The sequence below is a fragment of the Chiroxiphia lanceolata genome, chromosome 3 (genome assembly GCF_009829145.1).
Source record: "Chiroxiphia lanceolata isolate bChiLan1 chromosome 3, bChiLan1.pri, whole genome shotgun sequence".
NCBI classification, from domain to species: domain Eukaryota; kingdom Metazoa; phylum Chordata; class Aves; order Passeriformes; family Pipridae; genus Chiroxiphia; species Chiroxiphia lanceolata.
In genome coordinates, this window is record NC_045639.1 from 63,407,184 (window position 1) to 63,427,730 (window position 20,547).

A 20,547-nucleotide genomic window follows, 5' to 3' on the forward strand; every position below is an offset into this window, starting at 1 on the left:
TGCCATTAAATCATCTTAACAGCAAGCAGCATACTCCAGAGTCAAGCTGCTCAGCTCACACTTTTATGTTTCCTAAATAAGTCGCTTTGAGAGAATTTGGAATTTGTTTCATATGTCTCTCTGGAATAAAAAAGCTGCTCCTTAATCACTGTTTGAACTGGTGGTAAAGTGTCGGTATAGCTGCAATAAGTTTACTGAGGACAACTGGTTTTGAGATTAAGTTTGAGCTGCTCCTCCACTGAATTTAAGAACTGAAATTTGTAAGAGACCAAGAGTTTGACTTGTTCAAAGAGAACTGACTTCACCTAATGCTGGTTAAACCATATCTTCATTTCACTTAATTGTGGTCTTTTGGAAATCCCATGTGCACACAGGCAGGTCTTTTTTATTTTTTCATAATTCCATCAATTTAAAGCACACTGCCTCGTTATGGGAATATTTTGAAGGAGTGCAGACACTAAAATTGGCACAAATGAAAGGCAATACAGTCAAGGAGAATTCTTTTCCTTAAAAATCGAAGAAGAATCTAATTCGTGATTCACAACTAGACCTTCAGGATTTAGACAAAAGTATTTTAGGGTTTGGTAGAAGAAAATAAATGCCTTGATTCTAAGTTTGAACATGTCCATACAAAGCTTAAAGGTTAGCATGGAAGAAAGCAAAAAGGTGCTGCTGAGAGAAAAGTCTAATCAGATTTCAAGACAAAAGCAGAATTGAATCATGGGAAAGAGACCAATTGTTTCTCAGATACAGGCAAGTTGATGTTTTCTATAGGAAATAGAAAGGAAATAATCTGAAGGTGATGCAAAGGGACTTCATGGAGCAATTTTAGAGACAGAGACAAAGAGAAATACAAGTGGTTCTTGGGCATTGAATGAATTTAAATGGGAAAATATGTGTAGAAGGAACAAAGTGACATCTGCAGTAGTCAGATGATACATCTCTAAGAGAAAAATGAGAGCAGTTTCAGACAGGGCAGCACACAGTGAGTGTGAACAAAGACAGGAAAAGAGCCAGGAGCTCCTGGGTCAAAAGAATCATTCATGATATATATGTGATGGAGAGCTGTGTAGCCAGAAACAGATGTATAAATGGAAAAAAAAAATAAATATTGAGGCAACATCAAGATTTGCAAACAGTTGAAGGAAAGCATGTGGCCAGCACAATAACAGGAAGCATATAGCGTCTGCTGGAGCATGTTATTCAAAGGAAAGTGCCCCAAGCAGGGCTACTTGCCAAACAGTTGATGTTTTAAGACCAAATAAATTTGCTGGTGGCTACAGACCTCACATTTTTTTGATCAAAAGTCCCAGAGAAGAGGCATATAAATGCGTATGTATGTAAACTTCTGACACGTGTTTGTGTTGTGCCACGGCTGTGTGTGCACCGGTTGCCCATATTTGCAGTGCATGTGCAGATTAGTCAGACATCATGTGCCCAGCAGTTTTAGTGCACTTTGGTTATGTTGGGTTTGCTCTAAGGAAGAGACTAAGCTATGCTGTGTGTGGACAGTGACCATTTGTCTATGATTTCAGGACATCTGCTAGCCCAAACTCATCCTTTTCTGGAAGGTGGAATTAGAGGAGGAAAGCTGTGCCTGTGTTGTTGGATAAGGATATTGACGAAGTGTCTAAGAGTAAAGACTTCTGCACAGCATAGGCAGAGAAAAATACTGTCCAGGTCCTTGCAGAGCAGGGGTGGAAAGTTTAGCAACAGTGCAGCCACTTTCACTTTTGCTACAGTGCAGTATGAGAAAATGTACTTATGCCACATGGTTTTGTTACCTGAACTGCGCTGCCAGAATAGGTAGAACAGTTCAGAATGTCAAACTGAAGCCACAACATTCATATATTTTACATCAGCAAGGCTGATAATGTCATGAAGACATACTGGGGAAATGCAGGTTTAGATGTAAGCATTTGGACAAATCTTGATGCCTGTGTGATAGCTACGACAACAGAGCAAGTCCTAAGAATAGTTGTCTTAGCTTCAAGAAGCATGATAACAATTTTATAATCTATGAGAATGCTTGTGAACTTGTCTTCCAGCAGAAAAGACTGAGGAAGCTTTTCTTGGTGTGTTTAAAGAATACATGATGCACCCCAGAATCCAAGGATTCAGGTACTTCTAAATGCAGTATGACAGGGGACAGTAGCAGCATATGATTGAGCATAACTGAAAAAGGGGGAAACCTCAGCAGCTGAGATTACCCACACTAGTGTAAGATAAGTGAGTATGGGCCTTCTGTAGCTGGAACCAAAACCAGGTATCAAAACTAAGGAGACTGTCTCTGCTGAGCCTGAGCTACCTTGCAGCAACCAGTCTTCTCCCTTTTTCTGCTGGATTACGTGACCACACAGGACTTTATCCTTGGAGCAAATGTCTCACTTGTCTTTTCTTCCTCTCTACAGCGCAGCTACAGTCTACCTGGCCTAGAGGACGTCTCTTTCAGGTCCTCTTCAGCAATTACAGTCTGCTTTAGGCCACCGTGTCAGATTGGACAATCTGCCAGAAGAAGGAGTTGAAGTACCCTCATTTGTCTGTCTAGAAGACAACTCTTCCAGGGTATAACTTCTCCTATGTTCACATAGTATCTGCACAAGTCCAGAAAGAGTACAGTGAAATATTAGATGGAATAGGAATTCTTGCTGTTGACAATCTAGTATATAGGGACACTCAAGAAACACCTAATGGCACTATTCATAAGATGGAGTGCCATCTAAAACTGAATCACAGCAAAATAAAAGTAGGTGCTGTGTGAGTTACTTTGGTCAGACATTAGAAAAAAATACCCTTGGACCTGTTCAAACAAAGTGAAAACAATAAAGCATTTTCAAATCTCCAACTTCTTGGTGGAAAAATGAGAATACATAATAAACGAGATGGTTGACCTATTAATAGATTAATACAGATCATTGTTATCAAGCCCAAATAAAAAGCACATCTTATTGGGAAAATTTGATGGAAACTTTGAGAACACAGGGACTGTAAAATTTTTAAACCACAAAAAATGGCAACAACAAAGTCACTGTATGTGTTCCAGGGTATGTTCCTAGACATTCAGGTCACAACGCTGAAAAGGTAGATAAGCTGTAAATAGTGGACAAAGAAGTATTTTGCAGGAGACACTTTGGGGGCATAAGAATTGAAAGTGTGGAGCTATCACAGGAAAATTATACTCAAACAGGAAAGAATTTACCACTGTCACTGGATGTCAGTACATACTGTGCAGTATAGCTGAAATAGATAACAAACCTTAGGGGATATTCTTGACAAATCTTAAGCTTCTGCACCATCTCAAATTCACACATGATCATAAACCTACAAAGGCATGACTTCAAAGTGAAATACAAGCCCAGAAGAGAAATTCCTGTAGCAACCTGAGCTGGTGTCTGCAAAAAAAGGCACAGAAATTCTGAAATAGAGAGCATTAATATGATGAATTTTTTAAAAGAATTGGTCAGGATGACTTGCCCAAAACCAAGTTCTCCTATCCTATCAGGACCTCAAAAGTCTGAAAATACAAAGTTAACCTGGAAAATTAATGGAAAGAAAGCAGTGACACTGAAGAAAAGTCCTTTGAGGCATTTGCAAAGATTTATGGATCTGACAATGATATTATGGAAGTCTGAAGATCAAACATACTTCACCAGTGCCAAATGTGCGTGAAAGACAGGACATGGTTAGGACATGCTGATGATTTGTATCTTTTTTTTTTCATATGGCAATAAAATGTGTATACATCTGAAACATTTGAATACATTTATCTGCATTAGTCAATTAATAGATACTCCCATTATGGAAACTGCTAGAGACAGAAGTAGAGGCTCTTATACTAACAGATGATGTACTTTAGAGAGCCCAGGAGCAATGGATAACTGATCTAGAGGATATCCTTAACCTGATGCTAGATTACTATTACAAAAATATGTTTGAGGTAGCTCCAACAGAGAGTGCACTGATGATCTCTGGACTGGGTGACACAAAAGTGATGTTCACAAGCTAAAGCAGCAATAATGACCTCACTTCACACAATGAACCACAGGGCATATTTTAAAACTTCAAAGCAGTAGCTTTTCATTTACGTGTGGGCACACACAGATGAACCAGCCACCAAGGGTAGAGCCAACCACCAGCACTGCTCACTGTACCTGGAGCTGGCTGAAGCACACACAGCTGAACAAGTAGATTCTGATTCTGTTCAAGATGGTCAAGAGTGCTACCTATTTGTTTATTAAGCTGCTAAAACACACCTCTGGAGTCAAACATTTCATCTCTAAAGGCAAGAAGAAAGCGCAGAGCTGTAACCCCTGTGACAAGACTATGTTTTTCTTTCCAAAACCTGTCTCCATGGTGAAATAAAATAGATGAATGAACAGAGGGAAAAAAAGTAGAAATACCATTCATTATAAAAGTGCTAGTATACAAAATTCCCTCCTAAAGAGGATTATAAGGGCCAGTGCCATTCCAGTAAGAAAACTGAACACCATGGCCTGGGTGTTTGCGAGTTAAAAGAGCGGTTCGTCTGGGTGAAATCACAGATACTTAGGAACTGTTTGTATCAGTATGACTATAGCAGGTGGTGACCACACAAGCCCTGTGATATTTGTCAGGGGCTTCCCATCAAGCCATCTACCTCTGGGAGAAAACAAGCAACACAGCTCACAGCCAACACACTCCTTGGCTGACCTAATGGCAGTGTATAAGAATGCGCAGAACAGACCTTGATACGGATGTGGGAGAAAATCCAAACTTAAAAGTCAGGGGACTTTTACAGCATCTGCTGAGGTGCCTCCCCTCCATGGCTTAACCATATTAATTCCTAGCATCCTAACCCTGATTCAGACTTTGTGGTTTCCTTGAGCTTCATCTTCCCTATGAAAACATGTATGCAGAGCTTTTGTTTAGAGACTCTGAAGGTGCATTTACTTATAAAACATCTACTCTACACAAGCTTCCTAAATGCAATGTCCCGTGCCTGGGCTTGTGTTCCCCATGGAAGGAGTGAACTTTGCTGTCACATGAAGTCAAATGAAAGTTGTGTCTGGGTAAACAATGAGAGAATTAACTCATGGTTTGATCTCGTAAAAACTGACCAGAGTTTCTCTTTGTAGGAAATATACTCTCCTGTGTCTCCACCTGATCTAAAACTCCTTCACTCTTTAGGGATCTTCCTCTATCATGCACACTTCTCCTTTCTAGTACTTTCGTTCCTTGTTTAGCTGTTGATGAACTTCTGATATCCTTCAAAAGAAAGAAATAGAACAGCACCAACCACCTCCTCAGGGCATCTAGGAGAAATCAACCTACACAGGAGCTCAAGATCTAGCAACACGCTGTCATAAGGTCTTCCAAATCTCACAGGCAGCATTTAGGTACTGTCTATCCCAGACTGTCTCAGATCTTGAATTGTTTCCCATCACCATTTGAACATTCAAGGCAGGTACTGAGCTGCATTCTGATTTAAATCTTCTAGAAGAAGTGATTCTAGCACAGCATGTTTTTCAATTTTTTATACTCTATGTAACAGAGAAGTATATAGATGCTGAGTTTGTAAGAAGGACCATGCTTGTCTTATATGAAAAGTTCTGTTTACTGGCTAACAAGGAGGCCTGCTGCTTCCCAGCAAGAAGGCACATTTGCCTGAATCACAGAATGGTTGAGGTAGGAAGGCACCTCTGGAGACAGCCTACTCCAACCCATGACTGAGCAGGGATATTGAGCAGGTTGCCCAGGGCTGTTTATCATTTGGTGTCTGGAATCCCTTTACATATCAGAGGTTGACATTGTGACAAACAGCATGTCATTGACAAGAAACTTCAGAGCCAGTATCATGATTTTAAATTAGGTACCAAAATTGCAAGTGATGGAATGAAGGAGTGATGCATTTCCAGTCCAAGGGATTCTTTGAGAGTAAGAAGATACAGCAGCAGATTTTTAACATCAGCTTATGATCTTATTTGGAAAGACAACACCCAAGAGAGGTGATCTGTCTAAGGAATTAGACCCTGATTCTGATGAGTGTGAAACTGTCATGTTAGCTTTGCCACCTGAGCAAATCAGACAACACTGCACAAGACCGAGTCAGCACATGAAGCAATTTTTAGGTGTGCTGCCATTTAATTTCTTTTTACTCACTCTCAAAGCCAATAAATAATTCCCTGACTTTTTTTTGCTATCTTTTCTAGAGTAAATATCTCCTTTTTAACTTTGAAGTTTTCTTCCACTTCAGAAGCTATTTTAGGCTGGCCTGATAAATATTAAACATTTTCCTTTCAGGTTGTGAAAGGTCCCTGGAAGATGCCGGTTGTATCTAGGGCATTTTTTTACTAAACAATGAGAACTGGTAACAAGGGCTACCAAGCTGATGGGTAGAAATATCAGCCACACACAGGGAGCAAGCAGCAGGGCAAGGCAGAGATGGCCTGGAAGCTGAGCATTGTACTGACTCTGGCACCTAACTACTGACTGATAGCATGACTCACTGGTGTGACTCAGACCTGTAGCTCCATCATGGATGTGTAAAGACAGCAAATTCCTCAGTGACTGAGTACCCCAAACTGCCAGGTTCTGCAATAAGACTCCAACTCCCCACCTAATATGTGCTGCTGGAATTCATCCACAGCAAGGTGAGGGCTGGCATCTGCAGATTTCATGTTTGTGGCAGTGTGACAGAATATAGTTGTATTACAGTAATATAAGACGTTATGTTTCTATAACACTACTGTTTCAAGAGAAGCATTGTACGATACCTCTAAATAGTGTTTCTTGGTCATTGTCAATGTGTACCAAGCCTGAGTTGCTAATAACAGAAGATTTTTAAGTCTTTATTAGTTTGAAACCCTGTTACACTTATTTCAGGCTAATCTGATCCTGGATCACTCGTCCCAGAAGCCACTACAGTAGGAAGGATGGTGACACTGTCAGCTGTCACAGCGAAGGGAAACTGGAAGACCTTTTTTCTGAACCTGTCGTTGCATGGTTTGGTAATTTGTTCCTATGCAACACTGTTGATTTCCGTTCTATTTGGAGCAGTTAAGACCAAAGCTTGATACTAGTCTGGATGGAAGTTAAGGTGAAGTTCCAATGTTCAAGGTGAGAAAAACAGAGAAAAGACTCTCGGTTCTTAGCCCAGACAACTATTAAATGACCTGGTACCTGATAGTAGATGACACCTGCTACTTGAAAAAATAAAATACTGTATATGCAGTAAAAAAATGTTGAAGGATTCTGAAGTAACTTATTTAAATTTTGATTCTACAAAAGTTGTCAAACCTTTTTTGTGTAAGAAAAAAAAAATAATCCTTTTGTTGCAAAACCAGTTTAAATTCACTATCTTCCATTTTAACTGCGCATACCATACTATGTCTGCTGTACATACAACCACATACCTAGAAACCCTTCTTCCGACACCAGAATACACATACCATGCACATACCATGCCCCTAGCCAAACCTGTACATAATCCAGACTTCCAAACAGATTTTTCCCTCTTTAACAAAAAGTGTCAGCAGCAAACCACACACATATCGGTAGCATTTCTGCAGATAGCTGTGCACAAAAGCCAAAGCCTGACGGTTACCATGGGATTATCTCATTAAGCTTTTACTGAATACACTGCATTCTTCAACGTCTGTTAATCTTTGCTACTCTTCCCACTCTCCTCTAATTCTCTTGCTGTCTGTGTGGGAATGTGAATTGTATCAAATTCAAGCAAGGGTAAGGGAGCTGCTGTGCTCTGTCACCCAGGAGTGTGGTTCCACAGTCATGTTTGGCTTGAAAAATCCCATCTCTGAAACTCTCTCCAAATAGGAGAGAGGATATCCTCTCTGTATCTATGTATTTTGGAAAAAAGAAATCAGCTACTGCACCTGTTGTTATTTATGAATAATAATAAAAAGCTTTGAAGAAGGGTACTTAACCTCCCTTACTGATGAGCATTGGACCAGGTTCTTGTTTTCCCTAAGCACCCTTTGTGTTCCTTTAGCCAGCGCAGGAGCCTTCAGATGAGTGTGTTTTACACTCACTCCTGTTATTACTTCAGTCCCATGAAGGCCTATTCACACTTCAAGAGAGGTATGAGGAGGTCCTGGGTAATGAGGACAGTTATTATTTCGTGAGAAGCAGTCCTTTCTGGTTTACACACACATCCTGTGTGCACAAGCTTGAAGGAATGGTCCCTGGGGAAGACTTGGCTCTGTGGAAACATTAACTGTACCTTGGGTCTCAACAGAAAAATTTCTGTCCTTTTGGTTTCAAAAAAGAGCATGGCATATCCCACTGTACTCAAAACCACAGGGAGGCTGGTGCCACATTTTAATGCACGCCCTGTTTTACTTAGGGGGATTTTCCCTTTTTAGCTCCTCAGATAAAGGAGCCTGAACGACAGATTTTCCCCACCCTTGTCCAAATTTACAGTATGCTCCAGATATGTCAAGAAGATCATCAGCTATTGCACTGCTCACCTGTTATGGATGTGCCTGTTTGGAGACAGCTGCTATCCTGGATCAGGCCACCTGCAGTGGCCCCAGGTGTTCCGTGGGCTGTAGCACAAAGCTGTGGCTGTTGCAACCTGCAGTTGGTTTTTAGAGAGCCAGGAAGGGAATTAGGGTGATTTGCTGCTGGCACATTGATGTTAATGTGTTTACTCACTTTCTTCAGGATCTTATGAGAATTGCCAGTGAATTCAGATAACTGACAGGATCTTAGTTATAATTAGTAGCAGCTTCCATTCTGACACACTGGAAGGGCTAACAACATTTTTCTTAAGGCAGAGTTGTTATGCTCTCCTCCAGAGAGGTACTTAAAAAAAATACATTTTCTAGCAAAAAGCCTCTCCTACTTGTTTAAGACAGATGGGAGAGGAAGGGATTCTGAAGTGATGGAGTTTGAAGGTAAAAAATTATTGTACAAACTGTCACATAGCGTGGGCTGTTGCAGATCAGCTATTTTTGTTATTACTGACATGCATCCATATCAGGAACTCAAACAGTATCAAAGTAGATCTGGATGAAGTTTTTATTTCTCTCTTCATACAAACTGTGAAAAATTGCAGGGAAATTAGCAGAGTGTAATACATGTGGAGACCTGAATCTCAAGGGGTGAATCAAATGACTGAATTTATTCAACCTGATGAGCAAAGTGTATCTTTTCACAGGGTCTGATGACAGGGCACTGATCTTCAAAAGTCGTTTTGTTCCATTTCAGAGGAATTTGAAAATGAAAATAAACATTATGGAGCTTTCAAAAAGGCCTAAGAAGCTAAATACCCAAGAAGAGATTAAGATCTGCTGACTTCAGTGAAACTGGGGGTCTGATTTGAGGTTAACACTCCTCACAGTCACCACAGAAATAAGGTACCCAAAGGAATGGCTCGGGCTGCTGAATCCAGTTCTTGACAACTGAAAATAGCCCCATAAAATCTGAGAAGGCCCAGTCTGTGGGGCCCTTCACCATCCATACTTCCCCAGAAAGTCCTCATTATACATGTCAGCAGACCCGTATAGAAATCTGTCCTTTTTGGAATCTGCATGGTTTTTCTCTCAAGATTCTGTTATGGGCAATACAGATGAAAAGTAAAGAGCAGAAAAGGAATAATTCAGGGACAAAATTGAATGATGAACTTCCATTTTACAAACTTGGGACCCCTAAGAGTGCAAGAGACAGAAAAGATGGTAGGACAGGGAGATGATCGGGGGCAGTGACCTGTCAACCCAGTTAAACGTAATTTATCAACCTGAGATAAACAGAGCTTCTGGCCATAATTTGTATGACTTCCAGGACTGAAAAGCTTTTTTTTTTTCAGTGTAAGTGGTCTATAAGCATGAGCTTTTAAGATTAATCCTGATGATTAACGCAACAGTACTCTGGTGTTGTAGAACACTTTTATGTCAATTTTTCCTGCTATTTCCTTTGGTTTTTCTAAATGTAATATGTACTTCTAAAGGTAAAATGTTCCCCACTGATATGAGGAATTACAAAATAATAAATAAAGCAAGTAATTGCATCAATAAGTACTAATAAAAGTAATGACACTAAATAATTATGCATATGACTCAAGATGTTTTCACATCCAGAAAGGAGGCTTGAATATGTTCAAACAATGACTTATCCTTTTTCACCTAAAGTTTATTTTTTGGAAGTGCACCTGAGCTATAGCTTTCCTAATGCAAATGTTTTGGAGTGTTGTCCCTGCTTGCCAAAACTGTCTCTTCTAATTGAACTTACTCTTTAGTAAGTGCAAAGTGAAGCAAGGCAGGGCTTTGCCGCCTCAAATATAAAAAAACGTAGCCAGACAGGAGTCTGACTGCTTCTCCTACAAGAAGGGCATGATCTGAGTTAAAACAGAGACTTGGGAAGTGATTTCTACAGATCCAGATTTTCTTTTCTTTCCGGTGCCAGAAGGATGTGACCTCACTGGTTACCCGTGGGTACTGCTGGTGATGGATCCAGAGCAAGGTGTGGGGTTGTTGGTGGCTCTGGCAGGCACAGAGAGCAGGGATTTAGATGTTGCTGCCCTTCCTGGCTCCCCCTGCTTTAAGGACTTCTCTGCTCCATTTGTGCCTAGACCTGTCCCTGCTCAGGTGGCACAGCACCACTGACACACTGGATGCTTTGTCACTAGGGATGAAGAGACCCTATTTAATTTTAATTGGCACTCACCAGTGGTTCAGTTTAATAACTCCACACACCCATGAGAACTGAGACTGTCATGGGGCAGCAGTCTCAAGTGTTCGGGTGTGAGAAGTGCAAGCTCAAGGAGACAGGACTGAAGGAGACAGGACTGAAGGAGCAATGCTAGTTTGTCATGTGTTTCCTTTCACAGGGAAGAATATGAGGTTGTGTATGCTGTCAGAGTGGGAATCTCACTTGGACAGAGTTTTATTGGAACTACATTTCAGGCTGTGAATTAATGAATAAGAAGTATTTTTGTGCAGGAGAAACTCCAGACTGAGTAATGCCTTTGGCAAAAGTATTGGATTTCCATACGCTCTGGATACTATTAACCCGTCTTTTGAGGTTGTGCTTTATCTTTCTGTTTATGTGCAAAAATTTCCCTGGTGCTAAATTAGTTTGCTCAATGGAAATCTTATCAAGTCTGAAGAGCTCTGTGAAATCGTGTAAGAAGTTAGAAGGATGTGAAACGCTTACACTGAGAACTCTGGGTTACAACTGATATTTAACATTTATATATAAAGGGAAAAGAGGTCATGTAGCAGATTCCTACTATCACATTGGCCAAATAGCTATGCAAATGTCTTTTGATTTCTCCTTAATATTCATGTTTTGCAGAAAAACTCCCAGGATGCCAATCCCCTGGAGTGATATTCATTCACATGAAATGAAATACATAGAAGAGTGGGAATGATTGAAAGATTTTAGTGGCACACGTTTGGCAATGAGCAAGTCGTGTGGGTCAACATAAATGAGTACAGACAAAATTTTATATCACCAGACCATGCATTTCACAAATACTGGACATGACAGGATAAAAAAAAAAATCTCAATTTTTTGTCGAGTATTTAAAAATTATTGAGGATAATGGCTGTGATTTTTTGTTTTTCAAGTAAAGAAAATATTCAAGCATTTTAATTGCAAAATATTAGATCTTGAAATCTTATTGAAACAAACAGCAAAATTCCCACTGACTTTAACTGGAGCTGGGACTTCATCCACATGGCCAACTACATGGGACTCAAAGAAGGGAAAAATAATAACCAATACATTTTAGAAACAGATGTTTTTTTCCAAGAGGATTTTTTTTCTATCTTAATACATAAAAGTCTTATTTTCACTCCAAAGATTAACTCTGAGACTCCCTCAGCCCAACAAACAAGATTTTTGCATCCTCTTGAGGTGCTCAAAATATTTCCAGTGGCAAGAATCTGTAGCTTGAATAAGAAGCAAATAACAGAATCAGAGAATGGTTGAAGGCTGGAAAGTGCATGTGGTGATCATTTAGTTCAACAACTACTTATTCCAGGTTGCCCAGGACCACGTCCAGTTGAGATTTGACTGTCTCCAAGGGTGGAGAACCCATGACCTCCCTAGGCAACCTATGTCAGTGCTTGGTGACTTTGACAGTAAGAACGTCTTTCCTGATATTCAGAGGGAACCTCTTGTGTTTCAGTGTGTGCCCATTGTCTCTGGTCCTGTCACTGGGTATCTCTAAGAAGTATCTGTCTCCATCTGTCTGTTATAATCCAGACCAAGGGACTGAACTAAAAATGTTGTACCTAAGACAATAGCCCATATTATTTTAGGGTGTGTAATTTTTGTATTTCACAGAAAGAAGGGCATAGTGATTGTTGATAGAAAAATAAAGCTAATAACAAGAATTCTAGCAACTATTTTCAAGATTGGAAAAAAATCTGAAGAAAACAAAACCAATAAACAGAGAAAACTGGATAGAGGGAAATGCTGGCTGTATCTTATATGGCTCTCTGAAATCACTGCCTGTGTGTTACCACCACCCAAAATGTGAACATGTGCTGCCTTTCTTGATGCCAGATCATCTTTGCAGACACAAGAAGCAGCGCAGCATCGTCATTCATGCAGTCCAGGGCCTGTTACTCCTTTCAGTCAGCCTGGGGTATGGGGTATACAGCTCAGCCCCTCATTCATACTGACACAATTTTCTCTCACATTTTACCCTGGGTTCTGTCAGTCTCTCACCACTGCCTTTGCATCACAAACTTGTTGTATGCAATCAGAGTTGTACCATGATTTCATTCTGCTATCTTCATTAGTCTTTAAATGTTGTACTTTCATATTTTTGCATCCATCCCTCTGACGCCCTCCAGTTTAATAGGTAGGGTGATGTTTTCTAAATCCACTGGAGAAGGCTGTCACATGATGCAGGCTGCCATGACTCTTGTCACTAGGACTGTGATCTTTTATCTTTTACTTTTCATGACAAATGGTTCCCACTCGCCTAAAAGTGAAGTAAGATTTTGGCCAGTGCCGAAGATGCCTGAAAATGACACCCACATTGCATATATGTATGCAATAACACATGATAATTTTTTTAATTTTTATTTAGAGGTTCAGTATTCCTGATAGTTTAAAACAAAAATATTTGTTCAAATGAGACTCAGCTCTATCAAATAATGGTTTCCTCTTGGTTTCAGTTCTTCAGCCTTCACAGACCTTTATGGTGCTCAGTATCTGCTATTTTGTAATCCAATTTGATGTAATGTGACCATTTCTATGTATTGTCTTTGAAGCACATACTATGACAATATTAAAATAGAAAATCATAGAATCATAGAATGTTTGGGGTTGGAAGACACCTTAAAGATCTTCTAGTTCCAACCTTCCTGCCATGGGTAGGGACACCTTCCACTAGACCAGTGTGCTCAAAACCCCATCCAACCTGGGCATTAACACTTCCAGGAATGGGGCATCCATCACTTCTCTAGGCAACCTGTTCCAATCTCTCAGCACCCTCAAAGGAAATAATTTATTCTTAATATCTAACCTAAACCTGCCCTCTTTCAGTTTAAAGCCATTTCCTCTTGTCCTATCACTACATGCCCTTGTAAAAAAGTTATCTAAACTTATGGAAAAGATAGTGAAACTGCTGATCCTCTTGCACAGTTTTCCTGGATTTGAACTACAAAATGTAAGGACAAACCAAACATGGAACAGATATTCTATTTAGTATTAACAGCACTCAAAATATTTTTCATAGTAAGTTTGTGTCTAAAGTTTAAGCAGGTACTTGCATGTTATGCTAGACAAGATCTTACATCCTTGTCATGTTGAGCAGACATTGAAAGCAAAGATTAAATGGAAAACGTGTCTTTATACTAATTATAGATGGCTAGTATTTCTCAGGACCTGAGGGGAATAAACAAGTTCTCAGCTACTTGAAGTTTGGAGTGTACTGCTTTAAATCAGTAAATATGGACAATTTACATGCCTAACGTGCCATATCGGCATGAAAACATTTGTCAGAAATTGATGAATGAAACACGAAGAATAATGAAGAAAAATGATAGTACACAAACCCTCCAGAGAGCAAAATAAACAATGTAAGCATTTGGTAAATAAATCTCTGCAGAACTCTTAGAAATGACTCACTGATTAATTGAATCAATCCATCAACCTTTTGTGATTGCATCAATATGCAGTCCCTTTGATGTTGTTCTTCTTCCAAAGCTACTGTTTTAAATGCTTTTAAGATGTAGGATATAATATAATACATAACTATGTGGAGCTATCATAAATTAATTGGATAATCTAGTGAGATATAATTGGCTGATTCTTTTACTCAAGTCTCATATGTACATGCTTAAACTAATCATATCACCTCATAACCATACTCCAAGTTCTCGTTTCCCTGATCTTCTTTTTCTGAAATTTTTTGGCACCCACTTTTTTTATTAATTAAAATTAAACAAATTTAACAGCAGAGTGAGACTGAGATCATATTTTTTCTTTTTTTTTTTTTTAAATTAAAATGTTCTCATTTGCTTACTTTATTTAACACATAAACTCTTTGCAGAAAGGACTGTCTTATTTACTGTGTTCATAGATTGCACCATACTTGTACGTCCAGTAAGTATCAGAAATTATAATTTTTGTATACTGAATGCCCATCTAAAAAATAAATACTTGAGACTTTGCATCTCTTGAGAGGAGGGATAGGAAAAGCTATGTAGAAAGAGGGGGAAACTGTAGGTGGCTTTGTGTCCCCATCATAAAATATACTCACATAACAGATATGTTTGAGTGTAGATATGTGTGACAGAGTGAGCTGAGCCAACGTTTACACAAAAGCACATAGATGCATGGATACTGAGAATCCCATGTAAATGAATTCAACTGCACATAGGTACGTGCTCTCCTAGGAACAAACATTCACCTGCGTGTACAGAAGCCAACCATCCAAATGTTTGCAAGAAGGAAAAAACAACCCTGAGACAAATTCAAAGACATTGAAATGTGAATCTAATCCAGTCAACATGTTCGCAAACACATTTTCTTCCAGTTCACCTGTGCCTTTTGTAGCTCTGGATATTTATGGCTGTCTACGTGCTCAATGAACTATAGCTTCAACAAATGCAATTGAACATGTGAATATGATTCCTACTGGGACTCGCTGTACCTCACAGCTTCTGTAATGCTGCCACCCTTTACCCTTCTGTTAAGTGTCTCCCTGCATCTGGGACCTTTGTGCTTCCTCATCTTGTCATTTTGCAGATATCCACAGTGATACTGTCCTCCATGACTATCATCATCATTATGTAAACAGTTGGAAACAATGGATGTTCCAAATAGAAGTATGTAATTTTGGGAGAGTATTTGGGATTGTGTTCAGGAAGATGGGGAGAGTGATAATGGGACAAGAAGATGGTGACAGGGAGAAATAAATTAAATACATATGAAATAGCATTCTGTGTGGCAGAACTGGAGACTCTTGAAGAGCACATGCTGAATATGAACACGCTGCTTCATGTTTAGCTCCCCATAGCCTGTTTCCCAGCAGGACAATGGCAAAGCTAGGAAAGTGATTAGGTAACAGGTGGCAGCAAAGACCCTTTTCCACTGGTGGATGCAAACGTATGGCTTTTGTACAGAAGAATTAATTTTGAATCAGAGACGACCACAAACATTAGTTTTTTTAATTCTTAGGTTTCACAGTGATCCTACCTATCCAAAATAATAATCCCAAGGCATTTGGAAGCCCCAAGAGCTAACTCTTCTACTCAACAGAGAGCAGAAAAGATGATGCTTTTATTGGACACAAGAAAAAAAATCTCTGAAGTGATCTTGGCAGAATTTGGAAGACCCTTGTGAAAGACATTATCTATCTCAGTTGATTTCTGAGAGATAAAGGAAAAGTTCATTTTAAAAGACCCTTCTTTTGTACATATGGAGAGAGATGTGCAACAAATGTATATATGATGCTACTTAGAATTTCACATTTGGTACAATATCTTTCTTCTCAGCTGTGCAAAGGTCACAACTCTAACTAGCTGCAATTGCCTCTCTTGGTGAAGATCTGAACAGAGCAACTTGTCAGAACATGAGATCAAACAGAGCTAATTTTTCCAATCCATGTCTGGGAATGAAGCATATTAGTGACTACAGGAAGAAAAGCTCTTTTACTGATTCATTCTGTGCTGCACCACTTCCATACATGAATGAGTAACTGCAGTCTAAAGGGCACTTGCTTTTATGCATGGTCATTACATTTAATATTACACATAGTTTGGAGCAGACCAATTAGCATAACAACTGCCTACATCTTTCTCCAAGGAGAAGTGGACAGAGCGCTGTTTGCAGTATTGCTATGCATTGGTCCTTCAATAAAACCTGGTTTACCTTTAGTGCCTGTCACCAATCCGCAAGTGCTGGGAAGCCAGATTCAGATTAGCTAGAAAAGAAAAGTCCATCAATTTCACCTCAGTTACTCATCAGCAGATAGTCAGCAAGGAGAGTACCTCACAGAGTATTCATGGGGCTTTCCATCTTTGTGGAAAAATCCTCATCTTCTGAGCATTTGCATTTAAAAATAGAAAAGAGGACTGGCAATGAAAATATTACAGGCTGGAAGGGTCCATGGTGTATGGAGTTTTGCTCTGGCTACTATTAATGTACTTAAACAGAAGGTAAGCGTGCAAGTGATCAAAACCTTCAGACACTGAGTTAATAGCCATTCCTATTTGGAGACATCTAGGAATCAATACATACTGTGCTAGACTTTGCCAAAATTCTGTGCAGCAGTACAGTATTGCAAGCTTAAATCAAGTAAATGGAGCACAAATCTTTTCTCCTTACCTGACTGAAAAGTATCACTTGCACTATAATGAAGGCCTAAAAAAATCCTAGTGACATTAATTAATACACTCTCTTTCTAAGGACTTATCTTAAGACAGTATGACCGACTATCTCAAAATGTATACTGTTCTGCTCCACCTTTATTAAATTACCTCAGGCATATATGTGTGAACTCTATAAACATTTCACAATATTTCTTCATTTCAGTATAGGGACAATAAATGGCATATAAAAGAATATTAATGCAGTGGAAATATCCATGTTACATAGTTCCTTCTTAAAAAGGATTACTTTTGTAATACTTAACACTGTTGGCCACTGTATACCTATCATAGGCTTAAAATTCCTGATGAGTGCACAAAACCAGCCCTGCTTCCTAAGTGAAGAGTCTGTTGCAGTCAACCTTGTAAAGGAAACCTTTTAGTGTCAGTGCTAATGAAAATACCTGCTACATATGACAGTGTTAAAATGGTGTCATGACCTGGCAATTTCTATTCAGTGCTGTCACATCCATGCACTGCACAGATCAGGATTGTCATCGTGTAAATGTAATAGGATTATTTATCCTGCATTGTTGCTCAGCTGGTAACAGTAATTCTAAGTTTCCCATAAGTTGTGAATAGCAGCAGGGGGCCATGAATAGCTTGGAAACCTATATTTTTTCCATTTATTTTTTTTTAAAATGCAAATTACACTAGTAAGTCAAAAAAATCACTTTTGTTAAAAATACATTCGGAATTAACAAATGCCAAAAAGAAAAGAAAAGAAAAAAAACCACATTTGGATTGTATCTCTTGCCTTCTGAATATTTTAGTTTATAACAAAAGCCCAGCCTAGAAAAATAACATTCTTTACTGGATTTTGAGGAGGATACAGCTGTACAAATCAAAAGTGCCATCCAGATATTCTCACACTACTGTGCTCTAAACTGCTTCCAGAAGAGATCTGTCCACTAATCATTTAGTTGAGTAGTCAACAGTCCTAATTTTTTAAATGGTGGTGCTCTAACTGCAATTTAAGCAGGGTTATGAATACCAACTTCATATAGGTAAGTATGCGTATATATATATGTATACTGTGTGTAAGCGAGTGTGTGTATCTACTCTATATGTAATATATGAATACACATTTATATTGCAATCTGTAGTAGTTTAGATGTGCTTCCTATTTCCTAAGCATTTTACAAACATTAACAATTCAGACCTCACAAAAAGCCTGTGAGGCACATATTATTCCCGTATTATAGATGGGAAGACTAAGACACAGAGAAACTAAGGCCAAAATTTTCTAAATTAAAATCAGGCCTATAAACTACATGTAGACACTTCATTAAATTGTCTGACTTCTAAAATTGCTAACTAGCAGTAGCTGCTGTTCCATGGGAAATCACTGAGAGGTATGAAAAATTATCGTCTGAGAATTGGATTGCTGCTTAGGTGCCTAAACTGGTTTCTTTTCATGTTAAAAAGTGATTTTTATAGAAATATCATCTTGATTAACTGGTATACAGGGAAAGATAAAAGAACCTGTTATGACATTTTCATTCCATTTAAACCTCTATGTTATGTTTAATTCTATACATCTGCTATATTTAATACTACATAAAAGTAGAAACTTTTGAAATTTTTCAAGTTATGGGAAATCTCATCCTGGCACTCGGAAGTTGCATGGGGTTTCCAGAGGGTGAAAAGCAGCTCTATCCAGAAGGAACTCAGAATTTAGGTCCCCAAGTATGAAAATTTAAATTTGAGATCCAAATCAGCAGTGAATGCTTTATGGGATCAGGCCTAGAGTACGTGCCTGTTTCATGCAGGAAATTCCCAGCAGTATCTGAGACAGGAGCCCTTGGTCCACTGCATCAGAATCTTCCTGGGTGATGCAGCCCCCAACAATAATTATTCCTGTGTATTTTATATACATAGACATACACACACATTCACACACTTACATATATATATATATCTATCTATATAAATCTCACTGAATCAATGTAAGCATAGCTCCTGAATATGTCCCATATCTTACTTTCACTGTCCCTCTGTCATTGTCCAGAGTTGCTACTTGTGACACTGTACATCCATGCAGACACAGCAAAGGGCACTGGTTTGTACAGGAATGAGTGAGTGGTGTGAGCGCACAGGCCTTTGGAGCAAGGCCTTGGCCAGCAAGGAAAAGGGAGTTGCTCAGGTGTACCTCAAGCTTCTACAAGTGTTGGCCTTTCCTCTTGCCCTCAAAACCTACGTGGTCACCTCAGGTGTGGTAGGTGCGTGGGTTTGTCTATGCAAGGTCTGAGCAAAGAAACAATGACAATCCAAGTTTCTGAAAAACCTGAGCAAAGTATTGGGTTTTCCTAGTGAAAGCCACCTATGTTCTTGAAAATACAGATCAGCTGTAGAATAAAACATATGTTCCTAGGAGTTCAGAGTATTTCATATACACATTGACCTACTAGCAAAATTCCCAAAGGCATCTTGTTGCCAACTACGTAACAGCACAGTTTTTTTTTTTCAGCCACAATAATACAGAAGATAAAATACACATTCTAACACAGAACAGATCCCCCAAATATACCCCAAAAAGGTCTTCAATATTTCTTCATCTCAACTAGTGCCTCCTTGCCCTCTCCAACTGAAATCAAAAAATAAAATATGTGGATCCCTTATGGTGCAATTAGGAAAAAAAAAGTTCACTTACAGAGAATTTTTAGTTGAAATTAGATATAAAAAACTAAACGTAGCTAGTACATATTCAGTTGGCCTTTGTTGATAGAAATCTGCAGATGTCTCTGTAGTTAGTAAAAGACGTTTAGAGATAGCTATAAAAGCACCTACAGTGCAATAAATAAAACCAGTGGGATTAAAGAACTATTTCTGCTGCGTATTTCCAGTAGGTTCAATTATTAGTTTATGTTACCCCTTTCCTCACCCTGACCCCCCAAAGGTCTTATTTCTTTCTTTCTTTTTCTTTTTAATCATTATAAACTGTTTCTTGACCACTGTGGAGTCTCAAAAGTAAAGCACTTATCAGACAGCTGGCAGTTTTCTACTTGGTCGCTCTGGAGCCATAGAGCAACAGAGCCTTATTCCCTGACACGAAAACAAAGCAAAACCAAACAGAAGAAAACCACTGACTTAGAAATTGTTCAGAATTAACAGCAGCATGTTAACTTCAGAAAGCTTGCACGTAGTTTCTCTAATGTGCAATGCAGTTGGGTTAAGGCAAGTATGAACTGTACAGCCTTCAGGGCAAACAATGCGCTGTCTATTGACTTCTGCTGCAAGGTCATCCTGGTATTTCAGTGTCGTGTTGACTAAGGAGACTCGATGCGGCCAGAAGTGTGAAGGAGTCTCCAAAAGCACCGAGTTCATGTCTTAATCCAGATGGGTCACGCTGGCAGTGGCCGGGATAGGGAAGAGATAAAAGATGGCACCAATGCCTCTGCTCTGTCCCTCTGGTGCTGGGAGGCAGGAGGTCCAAGGTGGGGGTCTGGGGCATCTCCTTTAGTACCTGTTAGAAAGAGGGGCTGAAAGTCTCTTGTTTTCTGTCTCACTGTTCAATCAGCTTTTATATTTTTCTTTTAGCAGAAAAATTGGATTTTTTTCTCTTTGAAGAATCAGGAGGCCATTCTGAAAGAGTTTCTTTGACAGTGGTCTTCCATCCCTCCTTGGGTAGTCCCCATGTTTACTTTGACCTAGAAGAAAGACAGAAAAAGAACAATACTTATAATCCACCATATAGCTATCTGATCCCTGCCCTGCT

The 20,547-nt window shown here is 39.2% G+C and overlaps 1 protein-coding gene across 2 annotated transcripts in view; it reads right to left on the bottom strand.

Annotated features, from left to right (window-relative positions):
• Positions 1-14,435: 14,435 nt before the first annotated feature.
• NKAIN2 (sodium/potassium transporting ATPase interacting 2) overlaps positions 14,436-20,547 on the bottom strand; it is a 545,346-nt gene continuing 539,234 nt past the window's right edge. For both annotated transcript variants that reach the window (XR_004355980.1, XM_032682422.1), the window contains one exon: positions 14,436-20,479. Coding sequence is in view for 1 of the 2 variants with exons in the window: in XM_032682422.1 (XP_032538313.1) it covers positions 20,470-20,479 (10 nt within the window). In the remaining variant the exon portion in view is untranslated. The remainder of the gene's footprint in view (positions 20,480-20,547) is intronic.